Source organism: Opisthorchis viverrini (genome assembly GCF_000715545.1).
Source record: "Opisthorchis viverrini unplaced genomic scaffold opera_v5_151, whole genome shotgun sequence".
Classification (NCBI taxonomy): Eukaryota; Metazoa; Platyhelminthes; class Trematoda; order Opisthorchiida; family Opisthorchiidae; genus Opisthorchis; species Opisthorchis viverrini.
Genome location: NW_008751807.1, coordinates 675,928 through 695,435, shown reverse-complemented (window position 1 = coordinate 695,435; position 19,508 = coordinate 675,928). Strand labels below are relative to the sequence as shown.

General features: G+C 45.3%; 1 protein-coding gene across 1 annotated transcript in view; it reads right to left on the bottom strand.

The window, feature by feature from the left end:
• The window catches only part of T265_06916 (hypothetical protein), a gene marked incomplete at both ends in the record, with an annotated part of 49,133 nt that overhangs the window by 11,111 nt on the left and 18,514 nt on the right, over positions 1–19,508 (bottom strand). The window contains 4 exons of the mRNA XM_009172314.1: positions 1,049–1,241; positions 6,489–6,867; positions 9,274–9,806; positions 17,105–17,312. Coding sequence (XP_009170578.1) covers positions 1,049–1,241; positions 6,489–6,867; positions 9,274–9,806; positions 17,105–17,312 — 1,313 coding nt within the window. The remainder of the gene's footprint in view (positions 1–1,048; positions 1,242–6,488; positions 6,868–9,273; positions 9,807–17,104; positions 17,313–19,508) is intronic.

Sequence of the window (19,508 nt, the reverse complement as noted above, 5' to 3'; positions counted from 1 at the left end):
CACACACACACACACACACACACACATAGGGTCTATCCAGACATTGTATGGATGAAATGGCATACGGGATGAAAACGACTCGGTTCGAGTATAACTTTGCATGTGTTTCGATAAAACCGTAACGGACATAGAACTCTATGGCAAATTGCAAGGTATGCTCAAGTGAAGTGTATCAGTTTGGAGAAATAAGAACAGTTTCGGCACTAACTGTCAACTTCAATGGATACTTTTCGGGGACACATGCATATATCTGAGGCGTCCGCGGTGGGGCGTCATTTGGTGATTGCATTATGAAATATGCGGGTTAACACAGGTCATCATTCCAGTGGTTTTGTCCCCTTTGACGCTATCGTAGACGCCGGCACTGACGCCTCGTTGCTACGCGATAATAGAAAATATACTTACAGACGACCTAGAGTGGGGAGAGGACAGGCGGACAAGGAGCGACCATGAGGTATCTTCAGACATTCACTGTTTACGTGAGATTTTGACACTGCATAATGCTATCATTGGGGAGCTACACGCAATAGACAGGGGGAGAAGACGGTCCAAGTCGCAACTTCATGGTTACTAGTGCGTCGACCTGGGATATTCAGTGAGCAGGATAATACAATTCGTGCACACAGGGGTGATGACATTCCGTTTTAACTTGCGCACCACTTACGTAACAATATCACGGACGGAACGTCTCGGCTATTCGCCAGATTTATACATGTGTTCCAGAAAAGTAATCATTGAGATCAATCAGTACTCTCAGGGCTAATTATATTTTTCTGACGAACACACTGCATCCAATTTTCTTTCAAAAGTAGTGTGGTTTATAAAATGCAGGCACGAAGGTTACAGAAAGTTCCACATGCGCACCTAAATGTACTCTTAAGGATTACCAGACAAGAGCCAAAAGATGAATTAGTTCGGTTGGTTATTCCATCACCTCAGTCGAGTCGATGGCTGAATTTTATTCGTTTAGCTAGACAGTAAATGGGACTCGATAGCATAGCAAATAGGAATTGAGTCATAGGAAGCGATAGCAGTTGGGACAACTCACTTCGGATCTGGGTGACCATAGTCGGACAACAGAGTCAATGCCCGAACTGGCTAGGAGGCATACAGAGGGGTGAGGCTGAACGCAGTTCACGGTTGATCCATCTGCCTCCAGGATTCGAACAGTGTTCGTAGTCTCGCGATCCCAGACAAAGAAGGAACCGCAATCAGAACCACCAACGATGTATTGGCCATTACTAAAAAGATAAGGGAATGTGGAAGCAATTACAACCGCATGATCCTAGCAGAGGCTATGTTAACACAAAAAGATATCGAACAAGAGCCCGAGCAAGCCAATACCAGTACTGCTGTGAAGATGCCGACGGAAGGCATAGAGTAAAAACCGGAAAGCGAGAAAAATTCAGGGCATAAACCCGAATTCTCAGGAGAAGAGAGTGTCATACGATCGCAGTGGCAGCAAAAATAATGTCATATATAACAAGTGTAATTGTTCCCTTTGGAAGAACTACCTGTAGAGAGCAAGGAGGGACAGTGGACGAAAAAGGGAATTTTTTTAGAAAAACTAAGGCTACTCTTAACCTACCGTTCTACCCGATCAGGTTGCATTATTTATTGTACAGTGTGAAAAGGGCCTGCAAGCTTCGAACCACAGCAGCCCCATTTAGAGAGTTTCAGTTCCACTCTGGCTTGAAAAGCTTTCTACAGTGGTTATCAGTAGATATCTCGTGTGTCCACAATTTCCAATGCGAATTCTTCGATTCATTAAAATATCATCTAGTTTAGTAAGAATAAGCTCAAAAGAGCGGCAGCAAAACATTACCTATTATTAATGGCTCATACTCATTGCGAAATTTAAAGAATGAGATACGATAGCCCTATTACTCCAATCCATCCCTCAAGTGAGCATCGAGGGATCGGTTGCCGACTGAGAGCCCCGAACGGATGGTCTCTTTGAAGTACACCGAAATCTTCACAATAAAGATTAGATGGGATTCAAAGCCCATTGTTTGGTACCTATTAAATACTTCGTGGAGGTCACTGATTAGTTAGATAAAAGAATCACACCATCCATCGTTGGTCAGGTTGTTCTGAAGTGCCTCGTTAACTGGTTTCACGGTATTTTTTTTACCGAAGTTTCCGACATTTCCGGTTGGCAGTTATGAGCAGGATTTCGGTTAGGCTGCAACTATACGCAGATGAGGGTGCGAAGAGATCATCGAAGCCCTGCAATATTGAGCGCCCTATTGTGGACCCATATACAAACATATTCCAGCAGAGGAATATGTATAGGAATCTTATCAGTTCTGTACTTTTGAAATGACGTTCATACAGTCTACCAATTGCGCAGCTTCGTGTATGATTTACCGGTGGCATGAAATCTTCAATTCCCATACGACCCAGTCATCAATTGGTTGAAGCACTGAAGTGATATTAAGTGGTAGCAAGAGTGGCGGAGCTATGCTGGCAGTCAGGGGGCGAGATAGCTCAGTGGTTAGAGCTCGAAGGTCAGCGGTTGGAACACGACTTGTTCATCTTGACTTCCCCAGCCTAGGGTTAGGCAACCTGACAGCATTCCATTCCTCGTGCTTCCTTCGGGTGGCATGGTAATTAGACACTGAAAGGGTGTTACAGCAGAACGATTGTCCTTATTATCTAGTAGTCAACCTACGAAGCAGCTTTGAGCACTAACTGCTCATTTCCAAACAGCGTTGGTTCGTTCAACCCAATCACATTAATTCAACTGTTTGTCCAAGTCAATATGAGGTGGAACAGGACATACAGGAATCCCAGATTAAGTCAGAAGGATCAGTGCAGTCACCATATCGCGCGTAACCAAGTGTTCGAAAGACTAAACCAGCAAGTACGCAAAACAGTTCTTTGGTTCATGATACCCATGGATAGTCTTTACAACTTGTAACAGGCAACCCTAGACGTAGTGTTGCGTATCAGAGGAGTGGAGCCGATAAATTTTGAATCCATCATGAGGATTTTTACCGAGATTTGCGTCAAAAACCGGTCCATCAGTCGAGCGGAGGGTCTTTTCGGAGTCTTGAGAACCAACAGAAGAGATTAGCCAAAAGCTACTAGGGAACAAATATATGGCAAAAACTTATATGGGAGCCGCGGGGTTTCGTCGTACGAACGTGTCTGAATTCGTTCGGTAAAATGAGTTTTATGCATCTGGAGGCTGTGTGGTCAGACCTCGAAATGGAGGTAACTATTAACTTGCGGAGATCTAGACCATTGAACCTTACTAAACGTTCCGGGATTTCGACAAACATGTATTTGGTATATTCCCGATTCCGAGGTGAGACAACGGATAAATGGACTACGGTTACGAGCACGACCAAACCAATTGCCATAATCTAGCCAGTCCTTGCATGACAAACGAAGCCTGTGAACTGGTCACTAGAATACCGTGATGGTTGATCACGCAATGCGGATGAGACAATCAAAGGTAAACCTGATACTGGATTGTGCAGTGTACCCCAGTTCAGCTTGCAGATATAAATGGATACAAACTGATTTCGCCTAATAAAAAATTCGGAACAAGTAGACGGGGATTGTGGTTCAATATTTTAGGCAATGAATCACAACAGAGTGTTTATTCAGCAGACCCAACCAGAGATATGAAATTTGTCCGATTCAGACCTTCGTCAGGAACAACTCGGAATTTTGGTTTTGGGAATGAAATCCAGTGAAGAAATGAAAAGATAGACCTGGGTTTCGGAATTCAAAATGGGAATCTCATATGCCAAACCCAGGATTTGTACCTAACCACGTTAGAAGAGTTGAAGTAGAAACGGATGATACGTTACTGGCATCAATCAAAACGGCATACATTTACTTAGTAAAGAACAAAGGGATGCTCTCCGGACACTTAAAAATCAAACAGCCACAGTGATTTCCTGACCCGACAAAGTTACAGGGGTGGCAACCGCGGTGATACATCGAATACCAACAACAAAACTGACACGTTTGGAAGCGCTCAAAGAAGAAAAAACGTTTGTTTCCATAAAGGAAAATAGTAACAACGTTGCTGAAAACTCTTCGACAGTCCATGATCGGTTTCGCCATTCCTGAGGCTCGTCAGGTAGGAGCAGTCACCGAGTTCCCGACAGCGTTTGTCTTCAGTGTAGCTTGGTATCCCACAGTCAACAAGTGCAAGTATCCCGAGAATGTATAGTGCAGGAGAGATTTACAAAAATGATATTTGCTGCATTTGATTGCGTGAATCCTACCATCACTCCACTTCATGGTGGATAACTAAAATCTTTGAACCTAATCTCGTCCAGGCGAGATACTTCAATTTGTTGGAGTAATAGAAAACCTGGGTTTTTCAGGGAAAAACGTTTCTGAGGAAATATGCTCCAACGTAAATTGGTTTGTTTTAACGGAGGGTTCAAGCGAATCCAGCTAGATCTCTCATTTATGGTATTCTTCAACTGAACGTGTCGCACAAAAGCTGCCTCGTGTTTCAGATGGTACGGCATTCAAGATATCACAATAGTGTGTTCCAACAAGACATTATGTTCTTGTTCTGTGCGTGTCTGCTGTTCACTAGGATGAACCTATTTGGGACTTAAATTTCTAAAGGATGATCGAGTTGAACGAATACTCCCCGGTAAGAACTGTTCCAGTGCGCCACAAATATGTGTCATGTTGAAAAGACCTGCACCAACGCAGTGAAGGCTTAGCTAGGAGCCCACCACTCGCTTTTACGGCGCTACCAGAACATGGAAGTTTGGGATAAACAATTCGTCAGCTTTTTCTTTGCCACCAGTACGCCAAGGAGATTAAACCGTACGGGATTTAGATTGATCAAGTGGTTGAAAATTTCAATACGCCTCTACGAACATCAAGTTCATCCATGAGTCAGAACAATACAACACTATCTGATTCCGGGAAGTTTCAGTGGTATGCCGCAATAACAATCACTGCCTGGGACCTGGGGAGTCTGAACAATTTTTCGAGCCAACGGCCAATGGCCTAGATTGAGGCTCTCCGTACATGATTGCCAGAGTGACCTGAGAGACACTGGCCGGCGTGAGTGACCGAGCGTTTGAACGCATTCTGTAACTAACTGAAGGATACCGCCCTTGGCCTTCGTTGTTTTGGACGTCCCATACATCACATAATGCGGTACTGCGGTTGAGAATGGTTAGTCCAAAGAAATTAACTAGGTGAGCTGACAGTGACTATGTATGGTTGCTTCAAGAAATTCAGTGATGTTCATATCCGACACACTACTGCAGACAGCGTACATCAGACAGAGAACTGGTCGCGCATTTCCGGATCCGCTTGCTCGATCGTTTATCAGTATCCTCTAACAATACTTTGATGATTTCGGCTGTGTTCAGCAAGCAACCACATAATCTTATAGAAACCGTCCAGCCTATTACAGCACAATATATAAATGCCAAACTAAGTCCTTGATTGAGCGACGTACCATATCATTATAGGATAAAATAGAATAGAATGATTATCAAACCCGGATAAATATTTGGAACAGAGAATCTCAAAAGGTTTAATTTCCTGCTTGACTGATTCGCCAATCAGAATATTCAGCTGACTATCGTTTCTTGTTGAGAGTTGTCCATCACAGACCCAGTTGATGCTATGGTCCGAGTTTTGGAGTGAATTTTACCCCCTAGACAGGTTCCGCATTGTTTGTTATTTTGCGTTGGGAGCAAGACCATAAGATCATATTCAGCTCACACATCCAGTTGACTGATGGTCTGAGAACTGAATGCTCCTTTTTTGGTGAGGGACTAGTTACCCCTGACTAAAGCTGAATTACATCTCATACAAGCAGTCGAATGGTGGTCGTAAAACACGCTTCCGAATGTGCAGGTTGTAGGAGCCTAGTGACCAAACCGAACTCAGCTCCTTAAGTAAAGAGATAGGATCCCGCTCAGTTTGTCCATCTAGTGGACGCAATTAAAAGTCTCTGAGCGCTTTTTAACCGTCGAGCTGAGCAGACCTTTGTTGCCCGTGCAACACTGATTCAACATAAATGGGAAAAAAGTGGCTGTAATTGGTTTGCGGTGGCTTTTTTCTCTGGACAGTGTGCACGAAGGAGGTAAACAGCGTTAGTATGTTTCTACCTCAAACCTCTGATTCTCCGCAGGTTTATCTGGACAGTGTAGGATGAGGTATGCTAGCCCTCCACGTAACTACGATTAGAAGCAGTGATTACTTTTGACAATAATCAGACAGAACTTCCTATGAGAAGCGAATAGGCCATATAAGACATTGCGTGTCGTGTCCGGTTGAGCGCCCTTCCTTATTGAAAATATTTCCTCCAGGGAGGTTATCGCATGTTGGGAGGTTGCGTGTTGGGGGGGACTGATCCCCAATGAGGGTGATCACTCGGATAAACTACATCCTAATTTCTAGCCAACTGCAGTTTAGCTAGATTGAACCTTCAATAACACATAACTGACTAGACCAGACGAGTGGAACAAAAAAGCTCCATTTACCCTCCAAAGAAATTGGCTTCCTTGATGTCTGTAATGGCATTGCAGTGTCCGAGAAATCGTTTGGTGTAGTCCGACGCTTGTGAGCGCCATGTGGACTCGGTTGTGTTGTCATATTTGCAACGTTGAGTGACACATACTATACAGGAGCATGTGGGGAGGGAGTTGATGTTATCATCGTCACGATCTGCATCACGGGAACGGAACCACAGAGGAGTCCAACTGTCGTCCACATCGCGACGTATCTGAACATCCGGGAGATCCGGTTCCGATCCAAGGATGGCCTCAGACGGTGAGTTCGATTCGCCGTCTGGCATAGCTGTACGCTGGTCACGATTGACAGTTTGGTCAAGTGAATCTGGCGTACGGGACCGAGAAACTCCTAAAAATAGAGACAAAGTAACAAGTTTAGTGAGTACATGAGTGTACGTCAGCGTAGCCAAGTTCACAAGAAGAATAAGGTAAAAGAAAAATCGAACCAACCCTGAATGCAATCATTTAGATAGTTATACTGTTCGTCCTTGTAAATATACGTTCAACTGGCATACAGCAATTCAATCAATTTATCAGCTATAAACCGTGTACCATAGGCACAATGGTTCCAGCTGCTTCAGTTTCGACCAGCAGAAAGTGAGAGAGTGCGGGAGATACTGCCCAGCCTTGGAGGCAATAACTTTGATGCGTGGAGCGTCACTGACTACGCGATTAGGCCGTTTAGGCCAGGATCACCAAACATTGGTGAGTTGAGTCCTGGGATCCCCATACAGAGGGGCGGCAGTTGTCAACCCGACTAAGTTTACGGAGTTTACAGCAGCAGTCAAGACGGGTTCGAACCAAAAATCTTCTGGTCAATAGGTTCGCACCCTAACCACTGAACTACCTGGAACTCAGTGTCATCCGTCAATTCCTGTGTCTCTGTATGATAACGCATTTTCCCCACGTAATGTCAGACAATCATGACTGCCTGGAACTGCCCAGGACGAGCATCCACAAGGTAAAAAACTGTCCGTTTGTGTGGGAAGTTCTCCCCAAAAGGGATTTGGTATTCGCTCTCCTCGATGCAGTTCTACTTATAAGCCTGCTGGAAGCTTTTCGACAACCTACCGGTTTCACCCCTTTCGAATGAGTTCATGACACCCACTAATGGCTCCACGATTATTTACGCCACTGTTCGATCGTCTGTGGACTTTGAAGACTTCTTCATCACAGACTTGGCTCACCAAAACCAGCTGATTGTTAAGGTAAGTAAGCATAGATTGGTGTTGATCGCTGCGGCATTTGAGAAGTGAGGGTCAAGTCATCCTCACTCTTCTTTCCTCGTTAGCGGAAGCTAAACTGGCAGATTTGTACAAATAGTTTCTTGCTGCTGCTATCGTCAAGTTGCACATATGATAATGAAAGGGTGCTGCTGTAGGTCTAGGGCTCGGTAACAGTTACACGGCTGATGTGACTTGCGTGAGTTAAAAAAACGTCACCGAAAAATTTGGGAATCAGGTATCTTCTTAAAATTACATTCGAGAATTCGAGTGAGGTGAAATCGAAGTTTACTGTGATTCTACTTTGTTTGCAAGAAGAGGGAGTGTAAGCGAATGCGGGCCACAAATTGGACTGTTACTCACTGTACGTATGACCCCATAAAGCAAGGTACGGTTGAGATGTTCGCGAAGTACACTCAACTGCGAACTGATTTGATTTCAATGGGAGACTCAACTGAATACCCCGTTCACGGTTGATAAATCAATTTATCTCGCGAGTTGTGCACAATCTGGGTTTAAGTAGAACTTAAGGTTGACGAAAACTCTGGGACTGCACCTACCTGATGAGACTAAAGAAAGACGAGAACGGTCGTGAGCTTGTAGCGACCCAGTCACCCATATTCTTGACTGCTCAACTCACAGTCGCTCACTGGGTCGCGAGGCTTGTTTTTTTTCTCATACGCACAAACACGTCGCATTAAGCTGACTCATCGGACATCGATTGTCTGCACCGCCTAGTCAGCGTAGCGACCACTCATGTGCCGACGCGCCCACGCATACGCACTAGGACCTACATAAAGGGTAACCGAACCCAGTCAGGACACAGACGCGCGCGCGCAGGGAGCAAGGAGTCAGCCAACCACTCCAAGTCCACGGAGAATCATGGAACACGTGTAGCAGCCATACTGCGAAGAAGGGACTCTCATATACGATAAGTTCCCTTTTTGACTTGCTCCCATTTCGCATTGTATTCATTTTTATACGTGTCGCAACCATACAAAAACTTCTATTAGTGCACATGCACCTTCTGATTTGTATTATGGCTATCCCCACATGTACACTCACAAGCTGTCGAACGGTTTTCAACAAACGTATGAGTAGTGTGCTCCGTGAAGAAAGTCCAGATGTCTTCTACCTTTGTTGTTAGATTTTGGTTAAAGCACATCGTACGCCCTGGAGCGCCTGTCATGTATATCTAGTCAGCCCAACAATCAGATTATTCTCTTCAGATGACACATGTGGATCATGCGGATGACCGAAACATATAGGAAGAACTTTTCGAACAGATCGACCAAAGGCTCCCCATCGCAATCTAGAAGGGGTCCATGAGGTGAAAAAAGGGAACAGACGGCCTCAGTCTCCTCCAAAAGAGCATCACATCCACACTCCGCCCACTCTACTCCACTCCACTTCACAGCACTCATTCTCACTGAGGAACACTACCTATTTTGATGAGTGGAGCGACCACTAATACATTTAATGGGATCAAGGGTGAACTACGGTAACAAAGTGTGCGGAACACTAAAATTTACCATGTGGAGGGGTGGTACGTTGACTGTCGGGTTTGACACCATCTTCGTTCGCCTTCGTTTCACGAAACCGCATCCGCTGTTGGATCTTTTCGAGCTCCTTCTCTTTCGCGCGAACTTCTAGATCCAATAATTGGAAAAACTTGTGTATGGCAGACTCTTCTTTGACGTGATCCCTAGCTGTTACTGGACTGTTACTGGCTGCTTTGGTGCCGTTCAAAGTTTGAACTGGTGGAAATGTGTTGGACTCGGCTTCGGTGACAGGTGCCTTCGGGGACGCGGGTGATTCAATCAAATAGGAGTACTGTTCTTTGACCTTGTTGAGTGTGAAACGCGCCTCACGTACCCAATCCAAACGCAGCAAACAACGGACTGAAAGCAGTAGAGCTGTCACACGAATACAGTCACGCGACCGACGACAAGTGGCCGGTGTTTGGGTATCGTGAGCAACATCAGCATTTTCCAGACCTGCACTTTCCTCAGTCAGGCTCAGAGTGGTATGACAGTCTAACAGTGCACTGTATACATCGCCATTCCTAAAACATTGGATGAAGAAGGTACGATAGATTTATAAGCGCCAAATAAACTTTAACATCAAGCTAGTGTCACTGATAGGACAAACAGTATTCTATGCAATGGAAAACCAACTGCTCAGGAACATCATAAACGAGAGATTAAGCTGGGTTCTAGATGAGTCTCGCGTCAAAACCAAATTGGTATGCAGATGAGTGAGTCGAAATTGAGGTACAGTATGTAACCATCCCTCCGGTCTCACCGTAACATTATCCGTTGGCTTCCACACAAAAGTTAACAGAGAGAATGATATATGATGAAGTCAAGCTGTGACAGCCTCACAACAGCCTGTAGATATGCGCAGTAGTAATACCATTATTACGACTAATAATAAACTAGTGACAATAATACTGACAGCATTCCAATTGACGTGACCCCTTCAAGTCAACCATTCTCGTTAGGTGCCGTCGAATTCCTGTTACGACCCTCGTAGAATGAGTTCTTGCCTTTCTGGTAGCAAGAGACGACAAATGTGGCCCCAGTTCAACAGACAGTTTCTTGGCTAAACTCGAAGCGCGAACGTATTCTCGCCTGAGTCATTTCCGTCTAACAACCGTCTCAAAAGAAACGGTCCTCGCGATTCCCAGTATTTTGCATTGCAATTAGAGCATTCTTTGTTAATGAGAAGCTTCCATTTGGAAACGCCTCAAGGACATCGTTTTGCGAGTCAGTTTTTTCGCAATATTTATTCTCGTGCTAGCAAACCTGCCGAATAACCGAGCTGAAAACACTATTGAATCTAATTTGACATTATCCCCCCTTCATTTGTTTACTCCGCCCAGGTACTTTTAATCTCCACTTGTTTTGCTCATCCGTACCCACCATTCACGAAGACATCCCCGTCCGACACCGATATATTAGCATGTGTATGCGTGTGGACGTGCGCAGCTGACCCACTTACCCATGCATGTTCGTGCACCGTCTGCTGAGACTGTCCTGGACTGTTCTGTCATGCTTTCCGTGATTGCATCGCCAATCGGAATCACGAGACTCAACTCGGAAGGGACCACCAAATCCCAGACTGCTGTGACAACCCTCTGCTTGCCGTTGTCTGGTGTGTGGACATGAACACTACACTGTGTCGGTCAGTGACAGAGTTGAGCACTTGCTAACGCCACGAACGTGGACAATTGAGGTTTGTTGTATAAGTTCGCTCACTTTTGTGTAAATACTACGGCAAACTTTAGAACCCAATTCTTCCTTTGGATATTCTGGATCATCAAAACTCTAAGTTCAATAAATTTATCAGCTATAAACCCTGTACCATAGGTACATTGGTTCCAGTTGCTACAGTATCGATCATCGGAAAGTGGGGGAGTGCGGGAGATATGGCCAAGACTTGGGGGCTACAGCTATCGCACCGAAGGCGATTGTTTTGATATGTGAGCGCCACTGACTGCGTGACTGGGCCATTTCTGATAGCGCTATCAACCATTAGTGAGGGAGGCGATAGTTGTCGACCCGACTAAGTTTACAAGTTGGTGTTTTCATGCTTTGTTGCCAAGTCATACACTGTTAACCTCTCGGTCGATTCCACTCAGCACAGGGCTGGGAGAAGAGACCTGTGAGGTGGACGATCTTCTGGCATAGGGAGTACATGTCTCAATCAGCGTAACCCACGAAGGGTGAGCAATCCATTTATCGCGGGAGAGTTCCTTCTTCCTAAGAACATCTGGCGTACCTGAGCATTGCTAATCCAATGTTCACACAAGACCTGACGAATGCTTCGGAGACACCGATGGTCCAACAGTGACATCTTCCGTATGTCCTCTGCGCGCAGGGGCCATTTTTCTGATCCATAAATCAGTATGGATCGCACCACCAGTGTAACCTCTCTTCTTGACAGGCAAACTGACGTCACTTCAGTACTATAGGTGTCGCAGGTTGGCAAAAGCCACCCCGGCCGAGAAGTAATCTCATCGCCAGCCAGTCCACCGCAGCTGCCCAGGTAAACAAATTCATCTACCACGTCGAGCGACTCGCCTTCAAGCATGGGGTGTGGGTTTGATCCTACGCAGTCTTGTAGCAACACTTTCCGTAACTGTAACCTCAGCACATGAAGTAACACTTTGTCCGGAGGCCAAGCGCTTTAAATAACCGAACACCCCATCGACTGGACTGATGGGTCACGTGCGGGCTATGGAGCGACTGGTCGGAACGTCAATCAATCATGATCAAGCATTTATAGTTAGTGTGACCCAGTGGAACATTTTGTGATAACCCTATGAATGCAGTCGTAAGAAGTTATGTCCAGTTACCATGTCTTTCGATATACAATAATGGGTAGAATAGGAAGTCAAAGAACGATATAGGAATTGCACCACCATCTGCAGAACACAACACACATTAAAGAGAAACGAGCAGGTGCTGAGTGTTTTACTTTTATCTGCGAGGTGGCTCAGTGGTTAGAGCGCGAATTCTCGCAGTATCCCAGCCCTCGTACTTCCTTCTAGTGGTATGGCAGTTTGGCAACAAAAGGGTGCTATAGCTGAGTGACCTTGACCTTATTGTGCCCACTGGAGACCAAAGTGGGACAAAATAAGCCATCATTACTGCCAGGTGGCTGGATGCATCTAAGGTTATCTGTAACCTGCGCTATAACTTCGTAGAATCGTGTCTCCTGTTGAAAAGAACAAGATCGCATGTCTAAGGGAAATAGGATAGATTGGCCGTGTGTGCACACACCGCTAGAAGTCACTGTTGAATGCGGTACCTAATTCAAAACAAAGATGGTAACCTGGAACAATGAACTAAGAGCCTGATAGTCTACAACAAGGTGGTTCGGAAAGGGAAATAGCAATTGGAGAATTATCAGTGGTTTCTTCGAATTGGAGAAAGCTTTGGTGATGTTACACAACGCAATATTTCCCGCGTTATTTTTGCTAATAACCATTTTTATTGCTCGTGGTTATTTTTAGGTTTATGTACAATCATATAGTGGTTGAAAGAAGACGTATCCACGGCACCGTTTCATTCTGGCTTCGTTTTGAGTCTAACTTCCAAGTGGGCAACACCCGAAATTGAGAAACAAGATGGGTGTTCCCCAATGACGCTTTTTTTTACCCAGGAACATTACGTTACAATGCACGTTAATCCACGGAAAACTGCTAGACTAAAACACAACGCATCTGTGTCAGCGATACCGTCTATACAGTGTGACTATCCAATTTTTCACTAAATCGATCAACCCCAATCAATCAGAGGACCACCACCAATGCCAGACCATTTCTTCGCTACTATCCCAATCTATGAGCAAGGAAAAGGTAGCAGATAGGACCAAAGTATCCCAAGCACATTGTTCATGGTTAAATAGCTGATTGGAACTGCATTAACCGGGTTGCCATTCTCCCCAGAGCCCATCAGTGGTCTACATAAAAGTGGAACGTCATATTTTTAAACTTTTCACATATCTAAAGCTCACAACTACATTAAATAGTCGATCAAAAGTTTCATTTTCCAAGGAACTAATGAAGTACTTACTCGTTTGGTGTCGATCAAAAGTTTCATTTTCCAAGGAACGAATGAAGTTCTCGTTTGGGATATTTTTCTCAGGTTTACCTGATATGGTTACGAATATCAAGCAATTTGAAAAAATTGGACTGCGTCCCTAAAGTGTAAAGTTCTGCTACATAACTGTGGAGCCAGATTCAAACCTTGAGCTTGCATGACAGCCAGTTGTTGTGATTGATAATGATCGTAATCACAATCATGATAAATGCTTAGGTGTGACACTTCCGATGGATGGCTGCACTGGAACTCGAAGAATGCACGACGGCTGGAATACCTTCAGGTTTTCCTAGCTTAGACGACCCAAAAGGTGCTATCTTGAAATGGTAGTCAGGCTTGGGTGATGCAGTGATCCCACTGGCTACTAGAACTCGTTCTACAAGGTGCAACAATGCCAGGAAGTCCAAAAGGGAGCAGTCAGACCAAGAGGGGCAAGACCCCGTACTAGCAGTAATCGAGTAATCGTATTGGTAGTAATCGTAATCGTTACGAGACAGTCTGGAGGTAATGTCCTCTGCGATAGGAGTCTGAAGGTAGTAGGGCGTTTCCTCCGGGCGAAAAGTTTGTCCATATTTATGGAAGCAGCGACGGGTTAGAGAAGGTCGGCCACAAAAACCACATACTCCGATTGCCCAATGGTTGACAGTGGCTGCCGCCGCATTATTCAATACTGTCGAAATACTTTCAAAACCAGAGTCCGGTGCTACTCAAAGGTCACTTACTGCGCACAGCCGCATCAAGAGTGAGAGAGTGATGCCTTACTCCCTGCGAATTCTAGTTAGGCCAAACCTCTGCAGCCGAGCAGGTCAGATTATTAAGTCATCGGATCAGGCCAACGTTCCCAAAGAGAACCCTACTTCCCGCTGCCCCGAGGGTCAGATTTGAGTCAGGGACAAAGGCAGGGTCTCAGAACAAAACCCTACATCCCCCTGCCTTGTGGTTCAGACATACGAGTCAAAGGCTCAAGTTGGGGTACCTCAAACAAATCCCCTTCCTCGTCCTGGGCAACTGCAAGCCATTACCAGCAAACTCAGCTACGTTGGTCATTGCGGTCTTCCTGGACGAGACGAGACATATCAGTGGATAGATGGATTGTCGGACATGTTCCAGTTTCGCCATCAATTGCCCTTGTGCATCAAAGCTATTGCCTTCAATGCATAGCTCCCTTCCCAATCTCCGCAACTTAAAAGTCCGCTGACAACCATGTATTTACGCACCAATTGTATCAGCTACGACCTCCAGTGCACAGGTATCTACCCCACTTTCCCAAATCATTGGTGAACAAAACTGTGGTAGCTAGAACCAATGTATGGCAAGAACGCGGTATTTACAGCTGATGACGATGAGGAGGATGGGGACAGTAAAAAAGCAGCGATTAGATTTGAACTATGTTCAGTAGTTCAATGAGTTAGCCACCGAGCTGCCTCGAGTTTGAGTTTCATCGTTCCCGAGTTTCTGATAGACATTGTCCCCCAGATAAAAAAAGAGGCTTTCGCGAGGCGGCATCAGCTTATCTGTTACGAGTGTGTTCAAACTATTGTACGGGTCAGTGACCTACTTAATGCGAACAACAGGCACTGAAGCTACTGCATTTTGAGTAGCGATGTCTCCTAATGACTACTATGGGCTGGTGGGAACGTGAGGTCAGCGACGCCAACGTATGCGGAAGTCTCTAGGAAAATAAATAAAACAGGCAGATGAGCTGCATGTATGCAATACTAGAATGCAGCATACGAACTTTCTCGAAGAACCCTTATCAGTCAACCGTGGGCCGGGTGGAAGCATATTAAGTGAGGTTAGTTAACCTGGGGAAGAAAGGTGATGATTGTCGCGTCGCCAACTGTCATCTCTCTGGAAGGGGACGCCGAGAGGGCACATATCAACGGTTAGGTAAACCGAGATGCGGTGGATCTACTCAGCCAAAGGTATCCGTGCTTTCGAGCTATTGCATTTAACACATCGCCACCTCCTTCAGGTCCCCAGGCACGAGAAATTTTCTGTAACGATACTATTATCATTATCAGATCCAAAACCAAAGGATGTCCGTAACCATCCTCAGCGCCTTACTTTGCTCACAAGTTCAACAAGATCGATGAACGAAATTTTGGAAGCTATAACTCGCGTACAAACGGTACATAGTTTGAGGGTGACTACGAAGAGACGTTAAGGTCACGAAACTCCTGTTGTGTCAGTACACCAGGGGTCGGGGTTTTAGGCAAAGTGGGTAGATGAAAAAGTCATCGACAGTTCTGCCACCAGTCAAGGTATCCAAAAATAAACGAAATCCTTGTACATTTTGCCGTCAGCTTGGTGTGTAGAAAGGTTCCCAGGACGAGCGCTTTGGAATTAGTGGCCGTTGCAAGTTTTACCTTATCCGCTCTGTTGGAAGCAGCGAACAGTGCGATGTCACCGCAAGACGACCAATGCAGTATGAAGGTATTTTCATATGTGAGCTTTAGCTTTGTATGCAGGTTCAGCTACTGCCATGATGCCCAGGAGATTCACCAGGGTTCTCAACCAAGGCCCTCGGCTCAAAAGTAAGACTTTTGAGGAACAAGCCAAACTTATTCCAAGCTCCAACCTGAATGTCCGGAAGACTGTTTGTCACTCCTCCACCAACTGACCAAACTGATAAAAGAAAATCTGTAGATGCTGCGTGAACATCCTCCAATGTAGATCAATAGGTTGCTGAGCTACGTAAATCATCGCACCATGACAAGTTGCAGTCTCTTTGCGCTTGGCCGCGCATGGAACCAAGGAAACTTCAGGGAGGGACGAGTCTTGCGGATTTGGAAATGTTGTGTGCAGAGTTATGTGGCACGTATTCTCTGCTATTGGCGGAGTTCAGGTGGAAGATGTCCAGTATGTGCACCCGTCTTGGGAAAACACACTTGGACAGTCCAGATTAACTTGGATTCGCCGCGGCTGTTCGCACAAAACAAAATATCGAATATCGTCGTGCAAGTTGGTGGGAAGAGTAAGCGTATGGCACAGCTACTGTTTCACCGGTGTTCAATATGTCAGGAGCACTATTGAGAAGAATTATTAGGTGGACTCTTAACAGTTTTTCGATGATCTTACCTGAAATACAGTGAGCTGTTATAGATGCAAAACTTTTGATTTGATGATAAATCAAGCAGGCTTACACTGAGGACATGCTAGGGGTGCATTGACCCAACTGAGGTAAGTACGAGGGCCGAGATACTGCCAGATTGCCTAGGCCTAGACGGCAACAGTGGTTAGGTTCGAACAATGAACCTTCCGCGCCTCAACCGCTGGGCTATTTCGAGCTCATAATACGTATCAGATATTCAAGGAATTTTCGGTTAAAAGCCCATTCCAACCGAGAATCTTAACTTGGTTCGCAATGTTCATGAAACACCCACCATTTGTAATTAGGAAGGAATGTTTCAAATGGCAATAGACTGGGTGGAAGTGGTATAGACAACCGTGTCAGTAGGGCGAGCAGTAGCAGAACCCAACGACGACAAAGTTCTTAACAAATTGGCACATTTCTGAAAAACCTTCATGGTTGAAGAGCAGACCCATTAATCCTCAATTTACACGGAACCAGATAGTCAATTTGGGCACCGATATCTCTCTAATTTTTCCTGGATGGTACGACACTGAAGACACACTGAGTCCATTACAGTTGTCTTTGACAGAAATCAAGATAGCACATTTTTTGTGCATTAAAAAAAAACATGAACTCCAAACAGTAAGGCAATTAGTCGTCATATATAGGAACACTAACCAGCCACGTTTCAAAAGAGCCGTAGCGCGTCCCGTGTATAGCTGCGGATCGCCTGGCCATCGCTGGATATAGTCATTGTAGGCTCGTACAGCCGACACGAATGCTTTGGCTTTTACCAGGATGGCCGCTTGAAGCGACGCTTTTTCAAGACTGACGCATGGTGTGCACAATGGGCAATGTTGTGTTGTTGGGGTATACCGACAACGACCTGGTTGGGAAGGTAGGGATAGAAAAACATGCGGATGGAGCGGTATGTAAACGCGTCCAAGAGTTACATTCAGGTACTCGTATATGCAAATCCACCGGCGCAGTAATACAACCAATTCGTAAAACAAAATAGTACGGCATTCTTCTTTGCAAGAAAGAACCTAAGGAATCACTGAAGCTCCTTAATTGGAGGTACGGATTGTTGGGAGATTAAACTTCGTATAACATATATGCTCAAAAAAGTGACTTCCCGATAAACAGAAGGATTATGGTGTATTTTATTGCTTTCAGACAAAAAAAGATTATCTTTCATGGAACAACCGGGTCGTGCTGGTGTGATCCATTTTACCTTCGAGGTGAATTCGCGTCAGAGAATATAGTGGGGTTAGCATACACCTAAGTGGGTGAGTATTTCCGGACACTAGGACAAGACCTACTGCTTGTGAAACTGTCGAAGGCCCCCCCTTCTTCTTCTTCCGGTTCCGATTGGTTCGCAAAATTTCCGCGGTCAGCATTATCGTTTAGAAGTTCATTTAAAAATTGATTCGCTTCCAATTTCTTTCTTTTCTATTTCCACCTATGCGTCAACGATGTGACATTGACACCGTGTTGACGATAGCAGTGCTGAGAAATTCTCCTCTGAGTTATTTGCGGCGGTATCTTAAAAACCAATGGGGAGAGTTTCAATCCTACAACACTCAAAACAAGGCAAAATTATGCGACCTCGACAATCCACGCCAGGTTACCGAAGCCACCTTATTCATGAAAAAAGTCCAAGGAGCGATTTCATGAGCATCCATGAGGTACAACAGATATCTTAGCAAATGCTTGTTGTGCTCCCGCTTGGCATTCTTAGTGATACCAACATCGAGCACCCGGAGGATAGAAATACTAGTTATAAACGACTACGATGGTCGGAATGTGTCCCACAGTTGTCGAACAACACAAGTATTCTACACTTTGTTTGAAGTGCATTGTTTCACCGTCTAAATCGGTGTTCAAAAACATTTTGCTAGAGATTCACGCATGGGCCACCACATAAGGAGGATACGAATATAGCTGGTTGCAAAGAAGTAGGTCTATGCAAAAAAATAAAACAGTCGAAAATGCCCATGGGGAAACGCCGAAGTCGAACGAATGCGGGTTTCAGAGTTCTGCCGGGAAGATGCATCGTGACACGGTCCCGCATCGCAGCATATAGGGTGGAAAAAGTCGGGAACAGTCAAGGAATAAGTACGCGCCACAACCCGATTAGAAGACCCCAGGGGCAAGCATGACACGCATTCACAATGAGGAACGCAACAAACATGCCAAAATTGATCGCTACGTGGGTAGGAATCTAAATCGTCAGGTCGTTTGCTTTCGGACTGCGGTCAATGGCCGACTTGGCAATCACCCTTCTAGATACCTAGTTCCGGTCATTTAGTCGTTACGTTCAGCTCCATAGGCCACACCTAAAGCTTGTTCTCGCAGCAACGTGGCTGATCGTTACTCGCTTGGGTCGACTGAGCCCAATTTTTCGACCCCAAATTCAAACGTTTCTCGGGTATCTTTACTCTAATCAGTCTGTCAGGAGAGGAGACAAGATTTCTAATTGAGAGAGGAAAAACGAAAGACGACGGTTTCGTCAAGGATAATGTTATCTGCTGATTCGCCGGCCTCTGGTATCTGCTGCTGACCCGCTCCAGTGCCTAGTGTCGGAGAGAAAAAGACTCACGGAAGGGAACACAATAGCTATATTCCAACAAAGTGGGTGCGAGAGCGTGAGTGCGAAAAGTACAACGGCCTCAAGCTCTTTATTGGAAAGACACTGTCTGAACTTGGTCCAATGCTGACGCACGCGGTCTGGCTGCGGCGTGCTGCATATTGCGGGGGCCTTGTCTGACCTTGATCAACGCTGACTCGCGCTGTCTGGGTTTGATACAAGGCTGTGACGCGCTGCATATTGAGGGAACGTTGTCTATCTGGTTAACATTTAGCGGACCTGAGAGTCTCGGTAGATTTCGGGCATTTAGTGGTTGCTTTCAGGAAGCTGACCTTCCTGATAGATAAACAGGTCTTTAGTGCGCTAAGCAGAACGTACATCTCCAGTACGGTTCTGTCAGTCATCGACAAATGCTACAGAATTACTGACCGCAGTCCCATCCAACTTTAACCGTCAGATCTCTCGACTTTGTTGGGATATGCGCTATCAGCT